At 41.4% G+C, this 20,403-nt stretch overlaps 2 protein-coding genes across 2 annotated transcripts; one reads left to right on the top strand and one right to left on the bottom strand.

Annotated features, from left to right (window-relative positions):
- Positions 1-1,489: 1,489 nt before the first annotated feature.
- On the bottom strand, positions 1,490-10,302 carry PSMA2 (proteasome 20S subunit alpha 2). The gene is made up of 8 exons (XM_005287303.5): positions 10,113-10,302; positions 6,657-6,733; positions 5,815-5,947; positions 5,173-5,295; positions 4,398-4,479; positions 2,880-2,953; positions 1,967-2,024; positions 1,490-1,884 (listed from the first exon to the last, which is right to left on the bottom strand). The coding sequence occupies exons 1-8, from the start codon at positions 10,154-10,156 to the stop codon at positions 1,768-1,770; spliced, it is 708 nt and encodes a 235-aa protein (XP_005287360.1). The 5' UTR covers positions 10,157-10,302; the 3' UTR covers positions 1,490-1,767.
- A 168-nt stretch (positions 10,303-10,470) lies between these two features.
- On the top strand, positions 10,471-14,951 carry MRPL32 (mitochondrial ribosomal protein L32). Its single transcript, XM_005287302.5, has 3 exons — positions 10,471-10,605; positions 13,211-13,395; positions 14,357-14,951. Exons 1-3 carry the CDS (start codon positions 10,491-10,493, stop codon positions 14,609-14,611), a joined length of 555 nt encoding a protein of 184 aa, XP_005287359.2. The 5' UTR covers positions 10,471-10,490; the 3' UTR covers positions 14,612-14,951.
- The last annotated feature ends 5,452 nt before the right edge of the window (positions 14,952-20,403 follow it).

Genomic DNA, 20,403 nt, shown 5'->3' on the forward strand with positions numbered 1-20,403 from the left:
GTGAATCTAAGTGCAGTCTTTGGGACACAACTTTATTGCTGTGACATGTATGTCAAGGCTACCTGCTACAGAAGATCCTACTTATCACCATGTTTTAAATTAGTAGGAGTCCTTTAAGAAAGGCCCAAGGAAGAACTGCTGGAACACTGTCACACGAGTTAAGTAGTTTACAAGCAAGTTTCTGCAGACCTGGTTGTTGCTTTCACACCAACAGCCTACCAAATTAAGGGCTTGTCTACACTATGCAGCTTTTAGCGACAAGACTGTGTCGACACAGCCTTGTCGCTAAGTCAGCGTGTATGAACGCTGTCGTTATTTTTATCGGGACAAAATACTTCCAGCCCCGCGAGCGGCGTTAGCTTTGTTGGCAGGAGAGCGCTCCTGCCGACAAAGCCGCGTTCACACTGCCACTTGCGTCGGCAAAACTTGTGTCTTTCATGGGGGCTTTTAAGTACCTGTGAAAGACAAAAGTTTCATCGACAACATCGCAGTGTAGATAAGCCCTAAGTATCTGTCCACTCTTTTACATAAGGAAAATGATCCTATGTACCTACTGCGCTTGGTCATTTTAATGTCAGTGAGAGATATTCGTAATTTTAGGTAATCTAAACAATCCGCCAATAGCACTCACTTTGAGAATGACTGTAGATCAGATTATTTTGTGCACTAAAAATATATTTGCTTCTATGTTTCTTGTGTAATGCAAATTCAGAGTTCTACATAACTTTGAAATGATACCAAAACTTGTCTAAAAATAAAACACTTGAGTACCCAGTCTCACACTTGTGATTCACAATTTCACTGTTGCTTCTAAAGAAGTTCTTGACACAAGTGTCCCATTACTTCACAGAAGTTAGATTAACACTTCAAGGGTACTTTACATAGTTAAGCACAATTCAATGATTATGTTAAGGCATCCCTTTTCCTTTCCACCTACTGTAGAATTTTATTGATAGTACTGGAAAAATACTGTGTGCTTGATAGCTAGCAGGATCTTTATTTTCCCACATCAATTCAAACAACAGTACTTCGAAAAATGCAAGTTCTTGAGCTATGAAAAATGCTCCAGTAACAGAACACCTGTATTAGCAGACATGCAAGTTGATGGTACAATCATTCTAGTGTTCCAAAAGCAGTATTCTTACTGAACTACATGGGAGATCCACACCATACCTGGAGGACTTGGCTCATTCTGCATTATATGTAACAGAGATTAGATAATTCCATGTTTGGACAAACTTCACTGAAGCCAATTGTATGGGCTTTTTTATATTACACTATAAATAAAGTCCTAATGTTAAGTAATATTCACGTGCTCTCACACGTGTTTAAAAAAACTAAAAGTAATATCAATTTAGTTTGGCTGGCATAGCTCCAAGGCTGAGGCTATATGTGCTTGTTACTAAAATGTATGCTTCCTTAATAAAATAATTATACTGAAATTGAACTTTATATAGAAAATTGAAGACAAACATTCCGCACAAAACTGTGCCTTTTGTATGTTTTATTCATTAGCTTTTATAAGCTTTTATTATAACACTTATATTTGTACAATTTCATGTACAAAGATTCCATGTATCAATGGGAATAATTCTTTGTATTAAGATTCCAAGTATCAGTTTTAGGACCAGAGCATTTGCACCGATAATATTTAAAATATCAGTCAGACAAACCATGTAGAAATAAGTATGCAGAAACTGCAAACAAAAACATTTAGGTAGCGAAAATTAAAAAGATCCGTGTGAATCCACACAGTCTTGCTGACTACTATGCTATCGCAGCCAAGTAATCCTTAACCTCAGTTGGAGTCAGCCTTCTAAACCCTGCTTCATTACAGATCCCAACTTCTATGTTATCTTCTGTCATTTGCCCTTCAAAGCTTTCCTGTTAAAGAGAAAAGAGAGTTTCCTTAACTATATCAATAATTTCATACAACAACAAAAACTATTTAAGGTATTTCTCTAACCTTTAGTGTTAAGATAGCTGTGTGAATGGCATCTTCAAGTTCCAAATCTTCGTTGTATCTACAAAAAAAGAATGAGATCACAGTTCCGTATGAAGCCTAAAATATTCTCTCAAAGACCACTAGAATCCTCATGTATTGTTTCACAGACATGCAACTTGGATTAGGATTATTCCATTAACCTGACAGTATAGAACAAAACCACTTCAAACTTAAGATATTGAATATAACCTGTTCGTTACACTGGACCATTCCCCTCCTGCCCTCTAACAAACACCCCCTCATAGCCAGGCCAGTTAAGAAGTTTGTGCTAGACAAGCAGAAACATTTTTCTTTCAGTTTTACTCAAGCTTCTAGTATCTTCACTTTAATATTGTATTATAAATATCAGAACATCTAAAATACTGTAAATGATTACACATTGTAATCTGGCTGTGAAATTCTGAATTTAGCTAATACAGATGTACATATCAATATTTTAGGATAGTGGCTCTCAACCAGTGGTACATGTACTCAGGGAGTACGCAGAGATCTTTCAGGGGACATCTAGATATTTGCCTAGTTTTATAACAGGCTACATAAAAAGCACTAGTGAAGTCAGTCCAAACTAAAATTTCATTCAAACAGTAACTTGTTTATACTGCACTATATATACTCTGAAATATAAGTACAATATTTATGTTCCAATTGATTTATTTTATAATTATATGGTAAAAATGAGAAAGTAAGCAATTTTTCATTAATAGTGTGCTGTGACACTTGTATTTTTAGGTTTTATTTTTTTAAGCAAGTAGTTTTTAAGGAAGGTGAAAGTTGGGGGTACGCAAGACAAATCAGACTCCTGAAAGGGTACAATAGTCTGGAAAGGTTGAGAGCCACTGTTTTAAGAGTTTGATAGGTAATGCAGAAGCGTTACCTTTTTTCAAGGAAAGTTTTTCCATTCACATAATTTTTTCCCATTGCTGTTGCTTTCCATGCAAAGTAAGCCCCCTGAATAGATGAAAACACATTGAATTATTTTCATGTAATTTATTTACTCTAACACTTACTAATCACTCAACTGATTTGTAAACTAAAATACAATAGTTTCTTATGAAAACTTCTTGGTTTGGATATTTAAGGCTCCTAATAGCTATACAAGACTCTGAAAGAAGGGGTTTTGAGGACTGGCTATTAAATGTCTGCTGCTAAGAAAGTACAAATATTCCTTTATTTAAGATACTGTGTACTTTCAGTTGACATTTTACCCCTTCCTTGAAAAGTGAATTTTGTGAAAAACAAAAAGAAACAGCGATTAAAAGCCATTTCTACTTGTGGCTCGTTGAACAGAGAAAATTTTTGAACTATTGGGAAAGATGGGAGACAAACTCACCGGGAAATGTGTGCCTCCACCGTCTATTACAGTGCATTTTATATATTATTGTATGATAAATGAAATTGCATAGCTGTTTCGTAATGCATTATTTAAACTATATTTTGCCTCTCAGAGCCACACATGCTGCTCTTAATCTGAGCAAGAACTCCTTTTAATGTCAGTGGAAGTTGCATGCATCGAACAGGATAAAATATAATCACTTTTCCAAGGCCATAAAGCCTTTGAAATTTTACATTAATATGTTAGGTACATTTCAGTTTTTTAGATTTCCTCAAGTATCATTACAATGACTAATTTCCTTCATTAAATACTAGAGCTGTGTGAACAATATATTTCTTGGTTTGCTGCCAATTCTCAAAAGTCAGGACAAAAATCAGTTTTGTATCAAACCAGAAACAAAATTTCAGCAAATTCCAAAGTTAAAAAAAAAATTTACACTTCTGGTCACACTAAACATTTTGTTCTAAACAAAATGAAATGTTTTGTTTTGATTCTGAGCTTTTTAAAAAAAAAAAAAAAGCTTTTTGAATTCAATAAAAATTAAATAAAAGGAAATTTCAAAATAAAACGTTGTTTCAAACTGAAAAAGCAAAATGTTTTGTTTAGAATGTACTGAAATTAAACATATTGACGGGGGGTTGGGGGGGGGGGGTGGTGCGTGTCTCTATCAAATGAACTACTAGGCAAAATTAACACAAATTCATGAAACACTTCCGTGTTGTCAAGTCTGCATTTTTCACCCAAAAAAGTTTTGTTGGAAAAATTTCATCCAGTTCTATGAAATACAAGTAGTATATATTAAAAAAAAAAAAAAAAAAATGCTTGGGCACAGAACAGTGGACTTTCAAAATAAGTTTACAGTCCTGCACTGCAAGTGTGAATAAATAATTTTGATCATGTTCCACGTGAATTAGGTGAAATCTGATCGCCTCCTAAGGTGATCAACTTTTTCAGTGTCCAAAGTCTTCCTGCCCTGAGGGTATCTCACAAGCACACAAAACTTTGAACATCGCTCTAAAAGCCAAACACTCAGTTATTTTACAATTGCAACATACTTACAGATGGATCAGACTGAAATAGATATGGTCGTCCCTCATTCCAACCACATATCAACAATGATACTCCAAAAGGACGTACACCACTACAGGGAGAGAAAGAAAAAAAACCCACAACCATTGCTTAAATCTAAAATTATCTATTTTAAAAGTTTGTAAGACCACCCTTAAATGTATCATTCGCTTTCCCAATATTCATTTTTATAACTAAATTAGCCATTATAAAATCCTTCCTCCTCACAATCTAATTAAGATAAGATAACCATAGTAAATCTGTCCATTTTAGCATTGTAATACACAAAAGGTCATCTCATTGCCTCCTCTTTTTCTTAAATAAAATTTAAAAAAAAAAGAATAGTGAATGGGGGAAGTCCACAGTCCACAAATTTAAAATATATGGGGATCTATGACCTTCACACTTTCAAGACACTTAACAGTACATTCCACCCACTACCACATGGACAACTAGCAGTTCCTCTCACCCAAACTACACTGCAAGAACATTCTTGACCAAGAGAGGTCCTCCCTCCCTTTTAGGCATAAAATGTTTGTCAATTAACAATAAACTTCCACCGCATCTTTCACCTCACATCAGAAAACACCTTACGAACATCATCATGAGTTAGATAAGTATTTTACAGATGGGGAAACTTGAACAAGAAAGGGTAATTTCCTATGTATATGATAAGCAGCCCTGAGGCAGGAAAGCAGAAATTTTAGTAAAAAAATATTTGGTAAGAACAGACAACATTGCAGCTAGTTTAGTAAGAACTATTTACCCAGACTGTGTGTACTCCTGCATCACAGATGCAATCCTCTGTACTAGTTGAGCTGTTGGAATGGGCTCATGGTAGACCAAGTAATATTGCTGGGCAAGCTTCCGAGCTCTGTGCACAAGTACTCTACAAAAGAGCAAAACCAAAAATTATAGGAAAAAGCTAAAACATCTATGACACCTAAGCTAAAAGTTCTATTATAACATAGGACTAAACAATTCTGTATTTTCAGTGCCAGAGTGATCTAAGGGAATGGATACATGTGTTCCACTGGGATATATTATGCACCAACTTAAAAGTCACTCTGAGACATAAGGAAACATGAAACCTTACTTGATTTGAAATGATTTCTTTCATAAAAGTTTCTCTATTTTTTTATTCAATTAAGTATAAATGTTTTTATATTTATGATTCAATTAAGATATTTGTGTTAAGAAAAAATTTATAACATTATATTACATACCACCATCATGGTTAACCATTAAGAGACAACTGATGGCTTTAATATTCTTGGGGAAATGGATGAGGGAGAGCTGGGAGATCAGAAAGGCCTATTTGCACCAGTGCCTCCAGTTTTCGTGAATTAAAAGATCTAAATCAAGACCAATACAAACACCCTCTTGAACAGCAGCAGTGTTCTCATACCTATAATCAGGACCCATGCCACTATATACCAGGCCTATATGTTTAGTAATTGATTCTACTTTGTGTACACTCCTTTCATCATAGAGAATGGATTTCTGTTTCTTCTCAGTTGCCAACACCACACCATTTGCAGCTGGAAAGAAAAAGACATTTTTATGTTTATACATTCAATATAAAACAGTTATCAAGAGCAGCTGAAGCACGAAACAGTTTTGCTAGCATGTGAAAAATTTTCCCACCTTCCCATAGCTCTTAAGATTTACATTAGCATATTAAGCAGTCATCCTTGAGAGCAGCTACCCCACCATACATAGGTGCCGAGCATACCTCCTTCATCTCTTACCATTTTAAAATGTATATAAGGAAGTTGTAGCAATTGTTACATTAGGTGTAATTGTTATGTAAATTAGTTCAAAACTGACCTACCTACCCAAGGATTAGGAATCAGAAGAAAGATTTTTATGTCTATTAAATCTCCCTCTAAACTAGAATATTTACTCAAAATGTACGTTCCTCATAAATGTATCTTTGTACAGTATTTATATTCTCTTCAGCCTTCCCCTTTTTTAAATTGTTTCTCTGAAAATCAACTCTTGGAGATATTATGCCAACCAAAAGCATGTGAAAATTCATCTAAAATGGAAAAAAAAATGCAATTCCATGCTATTTTATAAATCACCTTTCCCTAGACCTCAGCAGAGTAACTAGGAAATATGCATTTTCAAATAGCCAAAAATCTGTTGAGATTCTCCTTCCAGACAATGCATCATACTAAAACCCAGAGCATTAAATCTAGCATTGGATTAGTCACATCTTAATATACCTCTGAAAATGTCTTATACCTTTAATTCCAACTGATGGGGCCCCTCCAGCAACTGCTGCCAAAGCGTATTCAATCTGAACAAGTTTACCAGAAGGGCTAAAAAGGAGAACACATACAATTCAGCCATAAGATACTTTATTAAGAAAATATTCTCAAGTCTTTATTTGAAAGCTAAACAAATGTTGTATATTTGTCTTTCACCTTTTGAGATCTAGCATCAAGTAAGGCAGATCACAAAGGAAAGTAAGTGTGGAAGTCTCACTCTAGCTTGTAGAGGACCTGGACTGGTTTACCATAGATTTTGCTGTTGCAGAATTCTGTCATGAATCTTCTGTGATGCCTACTTGCACTATACCTGATGAAAATTGTTTTCTAGAAACCAAGTAAAACATAAAGAAGCAGGTCCCAAAAGCACGTTCCCTTCTTTTCAACTTTACTCATTTTATTTTCAATTAATATGTAGAGCCTTGCAAATCCACGGGTATCCACTTTACAGCCATGGACCATTTTTGCAGATAGCAGCTTGGATGCGGATAAAATTTTTGTATTTGCACAGGGATCTGGAGCAGGTGGAAGGACCTAGACTTCCCACAGCTGCCAGCGTGGCTCTCCCTAACCAGGGAGGGGGTGGAGGGAGAGGCCGATGCACCTCGGAACCCCAGTCCAGCCATGGTAAGAGCTGGGGGGTCAGCTGTGGTGAGCCATGGCAGATCCTCCACCTGAGCAGCCCCCGGCCCGTGCCCAGGGCAGGTGGAGTATCCATGCCGCGGTTCCTCACACCTGCCCGACTGGCTCTTACTGTGGCCAAGCTGAGGCTCCTAGGCATACCCCCGCCTCCCCGCACTGGCGCCAGATAAGGGAGAGCCACACGGGCAGCTGGTACGGAGTCGCAGACCCTTCACCCACCCTCAGCCAGGCAGGGATACGGCCACTGGCTGCTCTCAGCCCCCACCCCCACGGCTGCCTAGGCTCCCCGGCTGGGCTCCACACTGCCACACTGGCCTGGCCGGAGGGCAAAGGAGGGGTGAGGAAGAAGAGGGGGACGGATCCGCCACTCTGAAAAGTGGACAGGTGAGGCCAGCCCTCCGCCCCAGGTCACTGCTGCATGGTGACCTGTGGAGCTGTTTAGAGCTCTGCAAATCCATGGCTATCTACAGATATTCACAGACAATTTTTGCGGATCGGATGTGGATATACATTTTTGTATCTGCACAGGTCTCTATTAATAAGAGATTTGCACTTAATTTAATGGTCTCACTTAGAAGCAGGGCATGGGTTCTTGGCAAACCCAAGGAAGCAGAAGACTCAAGAAAGAATGATTGTCACATCAATTTTTTTTTTCCCCCTTGTCTGCTTTTACCATACAGATTTTTGAAGGAAGGTTTGGGCCACATTAGACAACTGAAAAATACTTATTCATCCTCATAGTCAAACTAGGGAATTTACTAGTGTGGGTTTACAAAACTGGCAGTTCAACAGGCCACCACATCAACCCTTACTGAATGGTAGTGAAAAAAAAAAATTCCACAGAAGGGTGAATAAAACAATCACTTGTTCCAGGCTTAAAGTGAATTTGTTTATACAGGGTCATCTTAGTGCTTACCTATTAGGCTTAAAATACCTAGACTTCTTGGAACAACAGGCAGACCTTCATCTAACCAAGTGATTATGTAAACTGAGTGGCCATCCAATGTACTGTTTATCTGATCTTTTGAATTACACTTTAAAACTGGTGGTCTTGTCCTCTTTTTGTGGACATCAAAGAGAGCACTGTACTTTTTGTAGGAATAGAAGTCAGCCCTATGTACTTGGCCAAGTCTTCCCTTCACCCAACCACCCTTTTACAGTGTGGTGTATAACAGCTAGTTGCAGCCTTCCAGCCCAGAAGTGGCTGCATTTAAGTGATGCTAAATGTACGTAGTTTGTGAAATTTTTTAGGGGACAATTATATAGATATAATATTGATATGATGTTTGTGACCCTGCAAGAATGGGTTTTAGAGAAGTGACCCAGCAAACAAGAATCTACTCCTATGCTTTTGCCTATGAATTATAAGAGAAGTAAATACTGCAATATGTATTTTGAGCTCTCTACACCTTGTCCTGAACAAAACACACACAAAGGCTATGACCATCGGCAAATAGATCCATACATATAATACTGGACACTACCAAAGTGGTTTGAACATCAGCTTGCACAAGAACAGATTTGTTTTTGGACTGTGATAATGGCATAAAAACAGTAAATGTGATGTAAAGGATAGTGACTTGTAGTATTAGTTTTTACTTTGGGGGGAGTGGGGGTGGGGAAAGAGAAATAATTTAGAGAAACAAATGCCAAGTAGATTTGAAGTAAGTTTCAGGAAATACAATAGCTGTTGTGAGTTAAAAGGTTTGCAATTCCACGAGGAAATACGATTTCCAAACTGTGGTGAAACATTCAGTACATTAAGCTACAGATCTTAATGTGTTTAATATGCACATCCAAAAAAGCCCCCCTAAAACAATGAAAGGGAAATTCTATATTTAATACAGAAATGTTTCATCTGCTGTATTTCAATAGAGCTTCAGTCAACACTTTGCTACAATTGAGAAAGTGCCCACATAATCTTATTGGAGGGAGGTACTCTAGAGTTGCAGATTCCTGCTTTCGGTTTCTGTTTTTGTGCTTCCGTGGAGTGTTTCTGGTTACTCTGAAGCAGCTTTCTTAAAAACAAGTCTGCTTCCTCTGTTGGTTTACGTGAAGTGGGTATTTCTGAGCAGAAATCAAGTTTTACAAAACACAAATTGAGCCAGGGAGGCAGTCTAGCGCGGCGGGGGTTTGGATTTTGTTTAAGTTTGTTTTTAACGTGTCCGTCTTCCCTTCCCACTACATACAAGTCCACGCACCCAGAGCAAGCTGCCTGCCCCGCTGCAGCCAGACAAGCCCAGGAACCCCACTATGGAGTCGCGCTCCAACCCGCTGTGAAGGACTCGGGTCACTTTCTAAACCGGTCCTCGGGCAAGCAGGGTCCGGTTTCCCCAGCTACTGCCCGTTCACAGAAACCCCTCGCTGACCCACATCGGCACCGCCGCGGGGCCAAACCCGTCCTCGGGGCGGGGAGCGAGGCCCCGGCAGGCTGGGTTGGGGCCTGGTTACAGCGGCGCTGGGCTCCGCTCACAGCAATGGCAGCGCCGGGGTGTCAGCGGCAGAACCCAGGCGTCCGGCTCCTGCTTCCCGTCGAGCCAGGGCGGCCCGGCTGAAAAGTGAAACCTCCTCGCCCGCCGGCCCCATCTAACTCCCGCGGCCAGAAACCCGCCACCCCCACGCCAGGGGAAGGGCCCGGGATGGAGATGGGGGAGGGGGGCGATGACTGTGCAAATCCCACCCCATGCTGCCGCCCATTCCCGGCCACGAGCCCCCGCCCCCCGCAGCAGCGCGGAGACCGGCACCGCCGCCGCTTCCACCTCCCCGCCGCGCCCCACCTCGCCGCTACCTGAATGTGGTGAGGGAGAAGCTGTAGCCGCGTTCCGCCGCCATCTTGGTCCGAGCCCCGCTGCAGCGCCGCCGGCCTGAGTCACCTCCCCGCGTACGCCGACTCCGAACCCTGATTGGCGGAGACGGGGAGGCTGCGCGGGCATGCCGGGAATTCCCCGTTTTCACGCGCTAATTAACTTCCCTGGGGCGATCGCGAGACATGCTGGGGCTTGTAGTCCGATGGCTGTGTGGAGGGCTGCGCAGAGAATGCTGGGAGTGGCAGTCCTGCGCCCTGGAGCTTGGCGGGCGCGAGAGGAGTAGGGGACTCGCTTTCCCAGGCTGCCCCGCGGGCTCTCCCGAGACCAAGCGGCCTCTCCGTCTGCGCCGCGAAGGGAAGATGGCGGCGCTGGTGGTTTTCTGGTCTCCGGCGCGCGGACTGCGCGGGCTCATGCAGCGCTGCTGGGGACAGCTGGAGCGGAGTCTCCTGCGGGGGCTGCCCGCCCCCCCCTGGGGTAGGTAGAGCCCGGCCAGGCTTTCAGCCCCTTGCGTCGGCTCCCGGCATTGCCCCCGTCTGAGCTGCAGGCTCCCGAGCTCTTGAGGCTGCGCTGCCTGGGCTGCGCGCCCTCCGTCCCGAGCTCCTCGTTTGCAGGACCTGAGAGATCTGCCCTCCCGCTCCCCCCAAACCGGGCATTATCGTCCCTGCCTCGCCGATGGGGAGCCGACTAGGCTCCGCGAGAGCAAGTGGCTTCCCTCCGGGCACACAGGGAGTCTGTGGCGGAGCCAGAACTGACCCATTTCCTCTCAGCCTCGGTCCAGTAGCTTAGCGAGACCATTTCCCCTCCCCAGTCCCGTTTCCCTTGCAGTGCGCGATGGATGCCTGTCTGATCATGTGATTGCTAGCCAGCAGAGGGGCGCAGTTCTGGACCAGCTTTCCAAGGGGAGATGTGGGGGCAAGCAAGCTAACTGGGTTCAATGTTGAGCTTGATAAGTTCATGGAGGGGCTGATATGAGGATACTGCTTACAATGGCATGTAGCCGATCTGTGACTGCTAGCAGCAGCTGTGATGGGACGCTAGATGGGGATGGTTCTGAATTACTACAGAGATTAAGCCTTAAGTGTCTGGCTGGTGGGTCTTGCCCACGTGCTCAGGGCCTAACTCATCACCATATTTGGGGTCAGGTAGGAATTTCCCTCTGGGTCAGATTGTAGACATTTGGGGGGCCGGGGGTCGCCTTTCTCTGTAGTATGGGGCATGGGTCATTTGCAGGTTTAAGAGTGGATTCTCTGTAATATGGAGTCTTTAAATCATGATTTGGGGAGTTAAGTAACTCAGCCAGAGGTTATGGGTCTATTACAGGAGTGACTGGGTGAGGTTCTGTGGCCTGCAATGTGCAGGAGGTCAGACTAGATGATCACAATGTTCCCTTCTGACCTTAAAGTCTATGAGTCTGTAAATCCAACCATGGAGACTACAGTAACTCCTCACTTAAAGTCGTTAAATTTGTTTCGTTGTTACGTTGCTGATCAATTAGGGAACATGCTCGTTTAAAGTTGTGTAATGCTCCCTTCTAACGTCGTTTGGCAGCCGCCTGCTTTGTCTACTGCTTGCAGGAAGAGCCCCTTGCAGCTAGCTGATGGGGCTTGTAACCAGGGTGGACTGGCAGCCCCTCTATCAGCTCCCCGCTCCCCTAAGTTCCCTGTGCAGTAGCTGCCTGCAGTTCAGCTGTGTCCCTCCCCCCACTGCCATGTGCTGCTCCTGCCCTCTGCCTTGGAGCTGCTCCCCGAGACTCCTGCTTGCTGTGCCGGGGGGGTGGGGAAGAGGGGGACTAATATCAGGGTGTCCCCCCCTGCTCCTGCACCCCGCTTACCCCATCTTCCATAGAGCAGGGCTCAGGATGGAGGGAGCTTGCAGCAGCTGTGGTCTCAGCAAGCTGATCTAATTAACAAGGCAGTGTACTTATGGGAATGCGCATATCCCTCCATTCCTGCTGCCTTGTAGAGTGAGAGAGTTAACCCTTGAGGGCTCAGCCAATTGCTAGTTCATCATTTAGCAGTAAGGGAAATATCCCACCCTCTGACTCCTCTACCTCAACCAAGCTTCACAATCATCATCACTGTGTACCAGTATTAAATTGTTTGTTTAAAACTTATACTGTGTATGTGTGTGTGTGTGTGTGTGTGTATATATATATATATATATATATGTCTTTTGTCTGGTGAAAAAACTTTCCCTGGAACCTAACCCCCTCATTTACATTAATTCTTATGGGGAAATTGGATTCACTTAACATTGTTTCGCTTAAAGTCGCATTTTTCAGGAACGTAACTACGTTAAGTGAGGAGTTATTATTTTTAGAGATATACCTATCTCATAGAGCTGGAAGGGACCTCGAAAGGTCATCGAGTCCAGCCCCTTGCCTTCACTAGGCAGGACCAAGTACTGATTTTGCCCCAGATCCCTAAGTGGCCCTCTCAAGGATTGAGCTCACAACCCTGGGTTTAGCAGGCCAATGCTCAAACCACTGAGCTATCCCTCCCCCCGAGTTACTGTATTGTCATCTGAAAGACTGGAAGAGGTCAGTTTACAAACATGCGTAACCACCCACATTTTCATCAGCAGAATTGAATCTAGGGAAGAACTAGATTGTATGGCGGTAGTCGTGTGTGAATAGGAATCTTAACTGTACTTTTTGTGAGTTTTGTAGGTTTGTGGCTTGTGTTTTTTTGTAGTGCTACAGTTCTTTTCAAAGATAAATAAGGAGACTTAAGGTGAATGTTTCCTAGTTTTCTAATGTTAGAGTTTAGGGTTTTGAAGTCCAATCTTCCAGAAGGATATGGGAAAAGAAGGTATTGTTCCATAGCAAAAACCTGAACTGTGTGTTAATGAAGTTTTTTGTAATTTAATTCAGTCTTTATATAGTCCTAGAAATTCTCCTTCTTTTTATAACATTACAAGTTTAACATTTATTAAGTTAAGAGGTCAGCAGAGCCATGCTCATGTAAACTGCACTATTTTAATTTGCCATGTAACATATTGCAAAAGCATTGGATTCAATTAACTGAACTCAGTAGTTGTAGGCTATTTCTGACGCATTTTTTTTTCTTGTTTTCTGAAGCACCAGCATTGGCTGTTCAGGCTCCAGCTACTCTTCCTGATCCACTAGAAGATATTAGGGAAGAAAGTAACAAGGCTCCAAACTTTTTAGATAGCATCTTTTGGATGGCAGCTCCCAAGAAGAGACGTACTATTGAGGTGAACCGCTGCAGAAGAAGACATCCTAGTAAACTTATAAAACTCAAGGTAATCTGTCAAATTTCTATTAGCTTTGCCATCTCATTCATTGCAAATAACTTTTTTTAAATAATGCAGTATGTTTATAAAACACTTACTTTGTGCTCATCATTTTCTAAAGCTCAAAAAAGATAATATTCCTCGATGGTGAGAACACCTTGAAAAACCTCTCTGGAAATTCTCTATAAATATATTTAAAATATTTATGCCACTTAAAGTACATCCTAAATGTTACATTCAAAATATGCAACCTTAAACTACATTTTAAAATAAGAGTACAGTTGAGATCCAAACCAATAAAATATGAAATCTCTTTATACATCTCAGTGTGAGTGAAATGGCTAAATATCCTGCATATGAAGATGAGCTTGTGTGTTTTGGAGCCCAATCCTGCAAACGTTACCAGGCGTAATACTTTAGCCATTGACTTCAAAAGGACTTCTTGTTATAGTAAACACTTGTCCCAGTGATCATTTTGTAGGATCAAGCCCTTAACTTTTGGCCTGAGAATCTATACATTTTGCAAATTGGTAAGAAAACAAAACACCAAAACACAAGGTTGATTCACTTAGTTTGGTAAGTGGTTAGTTCGTAATTTTATACCTGATGCTATACAAATAAATGGAACCGTGGTATGCTTTAAAGTCTTTGTAATATGAAATTGCACTACAATTCTCTACTACTAAATCTTTGCTTTTAAGTTTTTAAGTGGGGAGAGATGCCAGGTTCTTTTTTTATTCTGATGAGTAGTAGGCCTGCATATCAGTAAAATTGGAATTTGCATGGCAGTATTCCATGTGGTTGCTTGTGGGAAAATCATATATCTCACTAAAATTGAAATGAGGTTTAATGGAACAAATAGCTATTGCTCATTACCTTCACTCCACCATCTCTTAGCATTTTATGAAGTTCTTCCCTGTTTGTCCCAACTTCTTCACTTCTAAACTTCCCTTGTTTTGTTATCTTTTAGACAAATATAGATGTTTGTCCTGAATGTGGCAATCTGAAACAGAAGCATGTCCTTTGTGGCTATTGTTACAAAAAAATTAAAATGGAAACTGGTCTCATAAGGATCCAAATAAAGGAAAAGGAAGCAGGGCCATTTAATGCTCCCACAGTTGAGACTGTAGTCTTGTATGAGGGAGAGAAGCCCACAGAACAAGATGAAGGCAAGCGGATCATTGAAAGAAACAGAAAACGTCCAAGCTGGTTCACACAGAATTGATTCCATGGAACTATAGAACTCCATGTGGTCAAAAACAGTTGATACTTCAGGAAAGAAGAAAATGTTTATCAAGAACATTCATTTTTTTAGTTCACTTAATGCTAAGATGGGAAGCTGTCACCTTTTGGAAAACCTACTTCAAAAGCATTTCCTTTATGTGGGGTTGAATGTCATTGCCATAGTGTGGCAGTGGGAAATATCTGAATGTAATAGCATCGTAGTTGTAAAAAGTATGCTTTAATGCTATACTACTGTAAACTTAAATGGTGATTTTTACGTAATGGCATAATGTAAAATACATTCACAGCTGTAAAATAAAGTATATTAAGTTCTGTAGGGAGAGCTGTTCTCTGCTTTTTTTATTATTTATTTATTTATTTTGACTGCTACTCTGAAAAAGTTGTCTGGCTTTTCAAAATTCTTTTGATTAGATGCCAAGAATATGAACCGAGAAAAATCAACTTAAAAAAATGTATGGGGAGCAGGGGTAATTTTTAAGTTGGGTCTCTATGAAATGGAGTTGTTTGAGCTTGGAATTTCATTGAGTGTTTACAGCAAGTCATCTAACATCTCTGTTTATCAAGATGTGAAGTAGAAACTTATCTTAGAGGGCTATTACGTGGCCTTTAGTAATTGTAAAGTACTTTGAAATCCTTGGATGAAAGCACAAACATTAATATTAAGTATACTCACTGGAAACATATTTTGTAAGGACAATAGCAAATGGCGGGCCACAGCCATAAGACTTGATCAGGTAAGCCACAGCTGAGTGATCTGTAGTTGTCCCAGTTGACCAAGTCCCCACTGTTTTGAGGGCCAATCTGCATTCTCCATGCTGAACTTTTTTGGGGTGGGAAGAAGAGAGTACTTCTTTGCAGTGCATATGATGCACGGCTCAGGCTGTTGTTACTCTGTGCAGGGAGGATGCAAAACCACCCTCCCCTGGCAACTGTTGCTTTCTAGTGCCTTCAGTTACAACAGTCAACTGAATCCTCACTTTTCCCATTACAGTGGTGATCTTATATTAAGATTGAGACTGACTCACTGTTTAAATATGGATTTCTCCTCTCCCCTTCCGTCCTCCCCCAGTACTCTAAAATGTTGCACTTGCTTTGGATTATCTTGAAAATTGATGTGTTCCGTGATGGGTCAGGGAAGGGTTAATGATCCAAATTTGAAGTCATTTAAGCAAAGGATTCCTGAGATATGGCACACATCTCTGTCCCCTCCTTGAAAAATGGTACATCTCAAGAGGCCTGAGTTAAAGTTGCAGAGTGAGGCTGATGTGTAACTTAACTCTTTATTTCTTAGTTTTCAGAGGTTTTAAGTGTAGATGTATTCAGAATTCTGGAAAGGCATGTGACACTGCCAGTTAACCTTAATTGTGTTAATTTACGTTTTTGGGGCTATGAATGGGCTTCCACCTAGCTGATGACCTCCAAACCCAAAGGACTGAGATGAGGACAGGTGTAAGGGTGGGATATCCTCAAGATAGATCATGCAGCCTGACCTGCAAACCCTCAGGCCAGAGAAGGAATGAGTGATGGTGGAGGTGAGCCAACAGTCACAGCATGGCCCTATTCAAGCCAGAAATTACTTGAATCCTTTCTTTTGTGTCCAGCCAAAAACCCCTCCAAATCCCACCAGGTCTTTCTGACTCCCCAGCCACAAATTAAGCCAAAGAAATGTGGAATTACAAGAGTGCAACACAGAATGGAAGATTTTTTTGGTGCCAAAGATGGAAGGGATGAGGAGGAAGGAGATAGGGTGAGAAAAGTGATTAGATTATTTTTTCTTTTTTTCCCCTTTGAGGGGAAGATACAGATTTGTTTTGGGGAGGGATCAGAAGAGTAAGTTTGTTTTGCCTGTCAGTAGGATTTTTAGACCACTTATGTACAGAGCCTAGAGTTACACTTTGCTATATTTTTGAGTGATGCAACATAATGGACAGAGAGGTGTTACAATAAGCTGCTGAACAGAAATGTGACAGAAGTTTGAAAATCTGATAGAGATAATATATCAACATCTTTACGTTGTATTTGTGTAACCTGAAGTGTGTTGACCATTTAGTAAAGTTTTGTAGTGGTTTGGGAGTATTCTATTGTGTGTGTGTGTGTGTGTGTGTGTTTGGGGGGGGAATCTAAAATGCTCGTCGTTTGGTGCGTCTAACGGCAAAAATCACAATAATTCAGATGTATTTTTGAGTCACAGCATTAGCTCATGTCTGGCAGAGGTGAATTACAAATGGATACAATTATAACATTCAAAAACCAGTTGGAGAACACTTCAGTCTCCCTGGCCACTCGATTACAGACCTAAAAGTCGCAATATTACATCAAAAAAACTTCAAAAAAGACTCCAACAAGAGACTGCTGAATTGGAATTAATTTGCGAATTGGACACCATTAAATTAGGCTTGAATAAAGACTGGGAGTGGATGGGCCATTACACAAAGTAAAACTATTTCCCCATGCTTATTTCCCTCCCCTCCCCCTACACTTCCTCACATCATCTTGTCAATTGCTGGTGGAAATGGGCCATTTTCATTACCGCTACAAACGGTTCCTTTTCTCTCCTGCTGATAATAGCTCACCTTAACTGATCACTCTCCTTATAGTGTGTATGGTAACACCCATTGTTTCATGTTCTCTCTGTGTGTGTGTGTGTGTGTGTGTGTGTGTATATATATATATATATATATATCTTCCTACTGAATTTTCCACTGCATGCATCTGATGAAGTGGGCTGTAGCCCACGAAAGCTTATCATAGAAATCATAGAATATCAGGGCTGGAAGGGACCTCAGGAGGTCATCTAGTCCAACCCCCTGCTCAAAGCAGGACCAATCCCCAGATAGATTTTTTGCCCCAAATCGCTAAATGGCCCCCTCAAGGATTGAACTCACAACCCTGGGTTTAGCAGGCCAATGCTTATGCTCAAATAAATTTGTTAGTATCTAAGGTGCCACAAGTACTCTTGTTCTTTTTGCGGATACAGACTAACACGGCTGCTACTCTGAAATATGCAGAGAGGTAATGAACTTCATGAGAAGTGGGATTCACTTAGCAAGTGAATTCTAACAAAGGGCTCCTGCAAGCTCCTTATGTATATTGATTGTCCAGAGCTGATGGTAATTGAAACAAAATATACTTATTTAAAGCACTAGGTGGCAGAGGAGCTCGAGATTTCTGGCACATGATAAATAGTAGCTGAAGATATTTCTGACTGATAAAGACCTGAAGAAGAGCTCTGTGTAAATTCGAAAGTTTGTCTCTCACCAACAGAAGTTGGTCCAATAAAAGATATAATCTCTCCCACCTTGTCTCTAATATCCTGGGATCACCACAGCTACAACAACTCTACATAATACAGTCAAAGTCAGCTTTAAGAAATACATGTCTGAAGAAGTGACAGATGTGTAGATAGACAATTTGATAACTACAAAGGAAAAATATGATAGTTGTCATTGAACACAAGGCTTATCTACAGCAGTTCATTGTTTTGTGTCAACTCAATTAGGCCTATGCCAAGAAACTTTAACCCATGGGCCTATGCATTTGTATATGCTTCTGCTTACAACTGGATGGATTGTGAAAACTGATCTTGTATTTCAGTTTTCCCTACTTCTTTTTTTTTATCTCAAATATAGATGCCTTTATAAATTCTGCTGCTTGTATGCTGCACATGCTTGTCATTGTACTTATACAGCCAGAGACATATAAGTAACAGGTCACTACATGATAGCCTTATTGCAAGGAATTTCCTTAGACAAATGTGGGTTTAATGATCAAGGAGTGGAGGGAATGGTGAAAAGATCATGAAAAGCGTTCAGAGGGATTGTTCCTCAGAACTGAATTCAGCAGGAGCAGCACTTCCTTATAGCCCCCCTTATCCCAACCTATATTGAGTCACTGTCGGAATATGCCATCCTGCATGCCCAAGAGAGTGAAATCTGGGAAAGAGACAGGAAAGGAACAGGCAGTGGGAGGGGCCAGAAGCAGAGTAGAGACAGGGTCAAGTTTTGCTATTGAAATCGGGGGGTTGCAACTTGCCTGGGTATTACTGAGACAGACTTTAATCCACTGTTATCTTATTTAAATGACAAATGCTGAAGGCTTGACACCTTGACTTCTCTTGGACTTCAAACCTGTGTTCTGTTCAGGGCCGGCTCCAGGCACCAGCTTCTCAAGCAGGTGCTTGGGGCGGCCGGTCGGGAGAGGGGCGGCAGGTCCAGGTATTCGGCGGCAATTCGGCGGACGGTCCCTCACTCCGGCTCGGAGTGAAGGACTTCCCGCCAAATTGCCGCCGCAGATCGCGATCGCGGCTTTTTTTTGTTGTTGTTTTGGTTTTGGCTGCTTGGGGCGGCCAAAACCCTGGAGCCGGCCCTGGTTCTGTTTTTCAGTACAAATCAGATAGACATGTACCTGTGATAATGCTCTGGAAGCTAATGGTGAATTAACAGACAGAGCTGGAAACTGATTAAAGGTGCATGCAATTAATATTGTAAATTTCAGTCTATGCTTAGGCTGACTGGGGTTTGGAACAGGAACAGCATTTGTATTTTGGGGGAATGGATGCAAGCGCTCCATGAGATGTGAAAACAGTCATCACCCATCCTACAGCTCTGGCGTGTATCATACTTAATGTTCCTCTGAAGTTTGGTACTTGTGGGGGACATTACAATAAATCTTGTGGCTGCAGCATTCAGTGCAACATTCAAAGGGTAAATCAAGCTGTATGAATAGAGATAATGGGCACAACATTATTACAAATCTTCTATAGTATAAAAAACACTGAAAAGTGCAAGTGTCTTGTGAAATGTGTTGTATGGTGGAGGGTCTGGATTATGGGTCTATTATGACATAGTTCTAGACCGTGATATTACATGTACTATTTCCGCCACAGCTCAGGATTTTGAGCAGACAGTTAGAAAGATGGATTTTGTCATTCTATAATCTGGGATTAATATTAAATACAAAGAATAGCAATTTTAAAGAGGCTCTAGCAAGTAGTTTAAGCCCCAAAACTGACCTGGCCTGTTCTTGTAGGAAATGTATAAATATTTATTCTAAATGGATCTAATCGTGAAGCCTTTACTCCATCTTCCCTCATTCTCAATTCTGGCAAAACTTCTAGTGTTTTCAGTGGAAGAACTTCTGGGTTTCGCCCAATTTTATATATATATGTGTGTGTGTGTGTATTTAATTAATGTAATGTACTATTTCAGAGTCCATAAGCCTGGCCCAATGTTTCGCAAAGCTGCTTGGATGACCTTTCATGTGAATGATGAAAGTGAGCTATTTTTAGGAGTATATTTATTTATATAAATATATATATGTATATTTATACCTGCCTACTGTATCTTTTCATTCCATTCATCTGATGAAGTGGATTATAGCCCACGAAAGCTTATGCCCAAATAAATGTGTTAGTCTCTAAGGGTACGTCTTCACTTACCGGAGGGTCCGGCGGCAGGCAATCGATGTTCTGGGATCGATTTATCGCGTTTGGTTAAGACGCGATAAATCGATCCCGGATCGATCCCGGAAGTGCTCGCCGTCGACGCCGGTACTCCAGCTCGGCGAGAGGAGTACTCGGCATCGACGGGGGAGCCTCCGTGCTGCGTCTGGACCCGCGGTAAGTTCGGACTAAGGTACTTCGAATTCAGCTACGTTATTAACGTAGGTGAATTTGCGTACCTTAGTCCGAAGTGGGGACTTAGTGGGGACCATGCCCATGGTGCCACAAGGACTCTGCATTGTTATTTCTAGGAGTGAGACAGAAATCTGAGA

The sequence above is a fragment of the Chrysemys picta genome, chromosome 2, assembly GCF_011386835.1.
Source record: "Chrysemys picta bellii isolate R12L10 chromosome 2, ASM1138683v2, whole genome shotgun sequence".
Taxonomy (NCBI): domain Eukaryota; kingdom Metazoa; phylum Chordata; order Testudines; family Emydidae; genus Chrysemys; species Chrysemys picta.

What these genes read in the sequence shown, in the direction of transcription:
- MRPL32 (XM_005287302.5), top strand. Translation starts at nt 10,491, where the DNA reads ATGGCGGCGCTGGTGGTTTTCTGGTCTCCGGCGCGCGGACTGCGCGGG. An exon ending in GCTGCCCGCCCCCCCCTGGG is followed by an intron (nt 10,606 to 13,210) that starts GTAGGTAGAGCC and finishes TGTTTTCTGAAG; the next exon opens with CACCAGCATTGGCTGTTCAG. An exon ending in GTAAACTTATAAAACTCAAG is followed by an intron (nt 13,396 to 14,356) that starts GTAATCTGTCAA and finishes GTTATCTTTTAG; the next exon opens with ACAAATATAGATGTTTGTCC.
- PSMA2 (XM_005287303.5), bottom strand. Translation starts at nt 10,156, where the DNA reads ATGGCGGCGGAACGCGGCTACAGCTTCTCCCTCACCACATTCAG. An exon ending in CAGGAGTACACACAGTCTGG is followed by an intron (nt 4,480 to 5,172) that starts GTAAATAGTTCT and finishes CTCTCCCTGTAG; the next exon opens with TGGTGTACGTCCTTTTGGAG. An exon ending in CAGCTATCTTAACACTAAAG is followed by an intron (nt 1,885 to 1,966) that starts GTTAGAGAAATA and finishes TCTCTTTAACAG; the next exon opens with GAAAGCTTTGAAGGGCAAAT.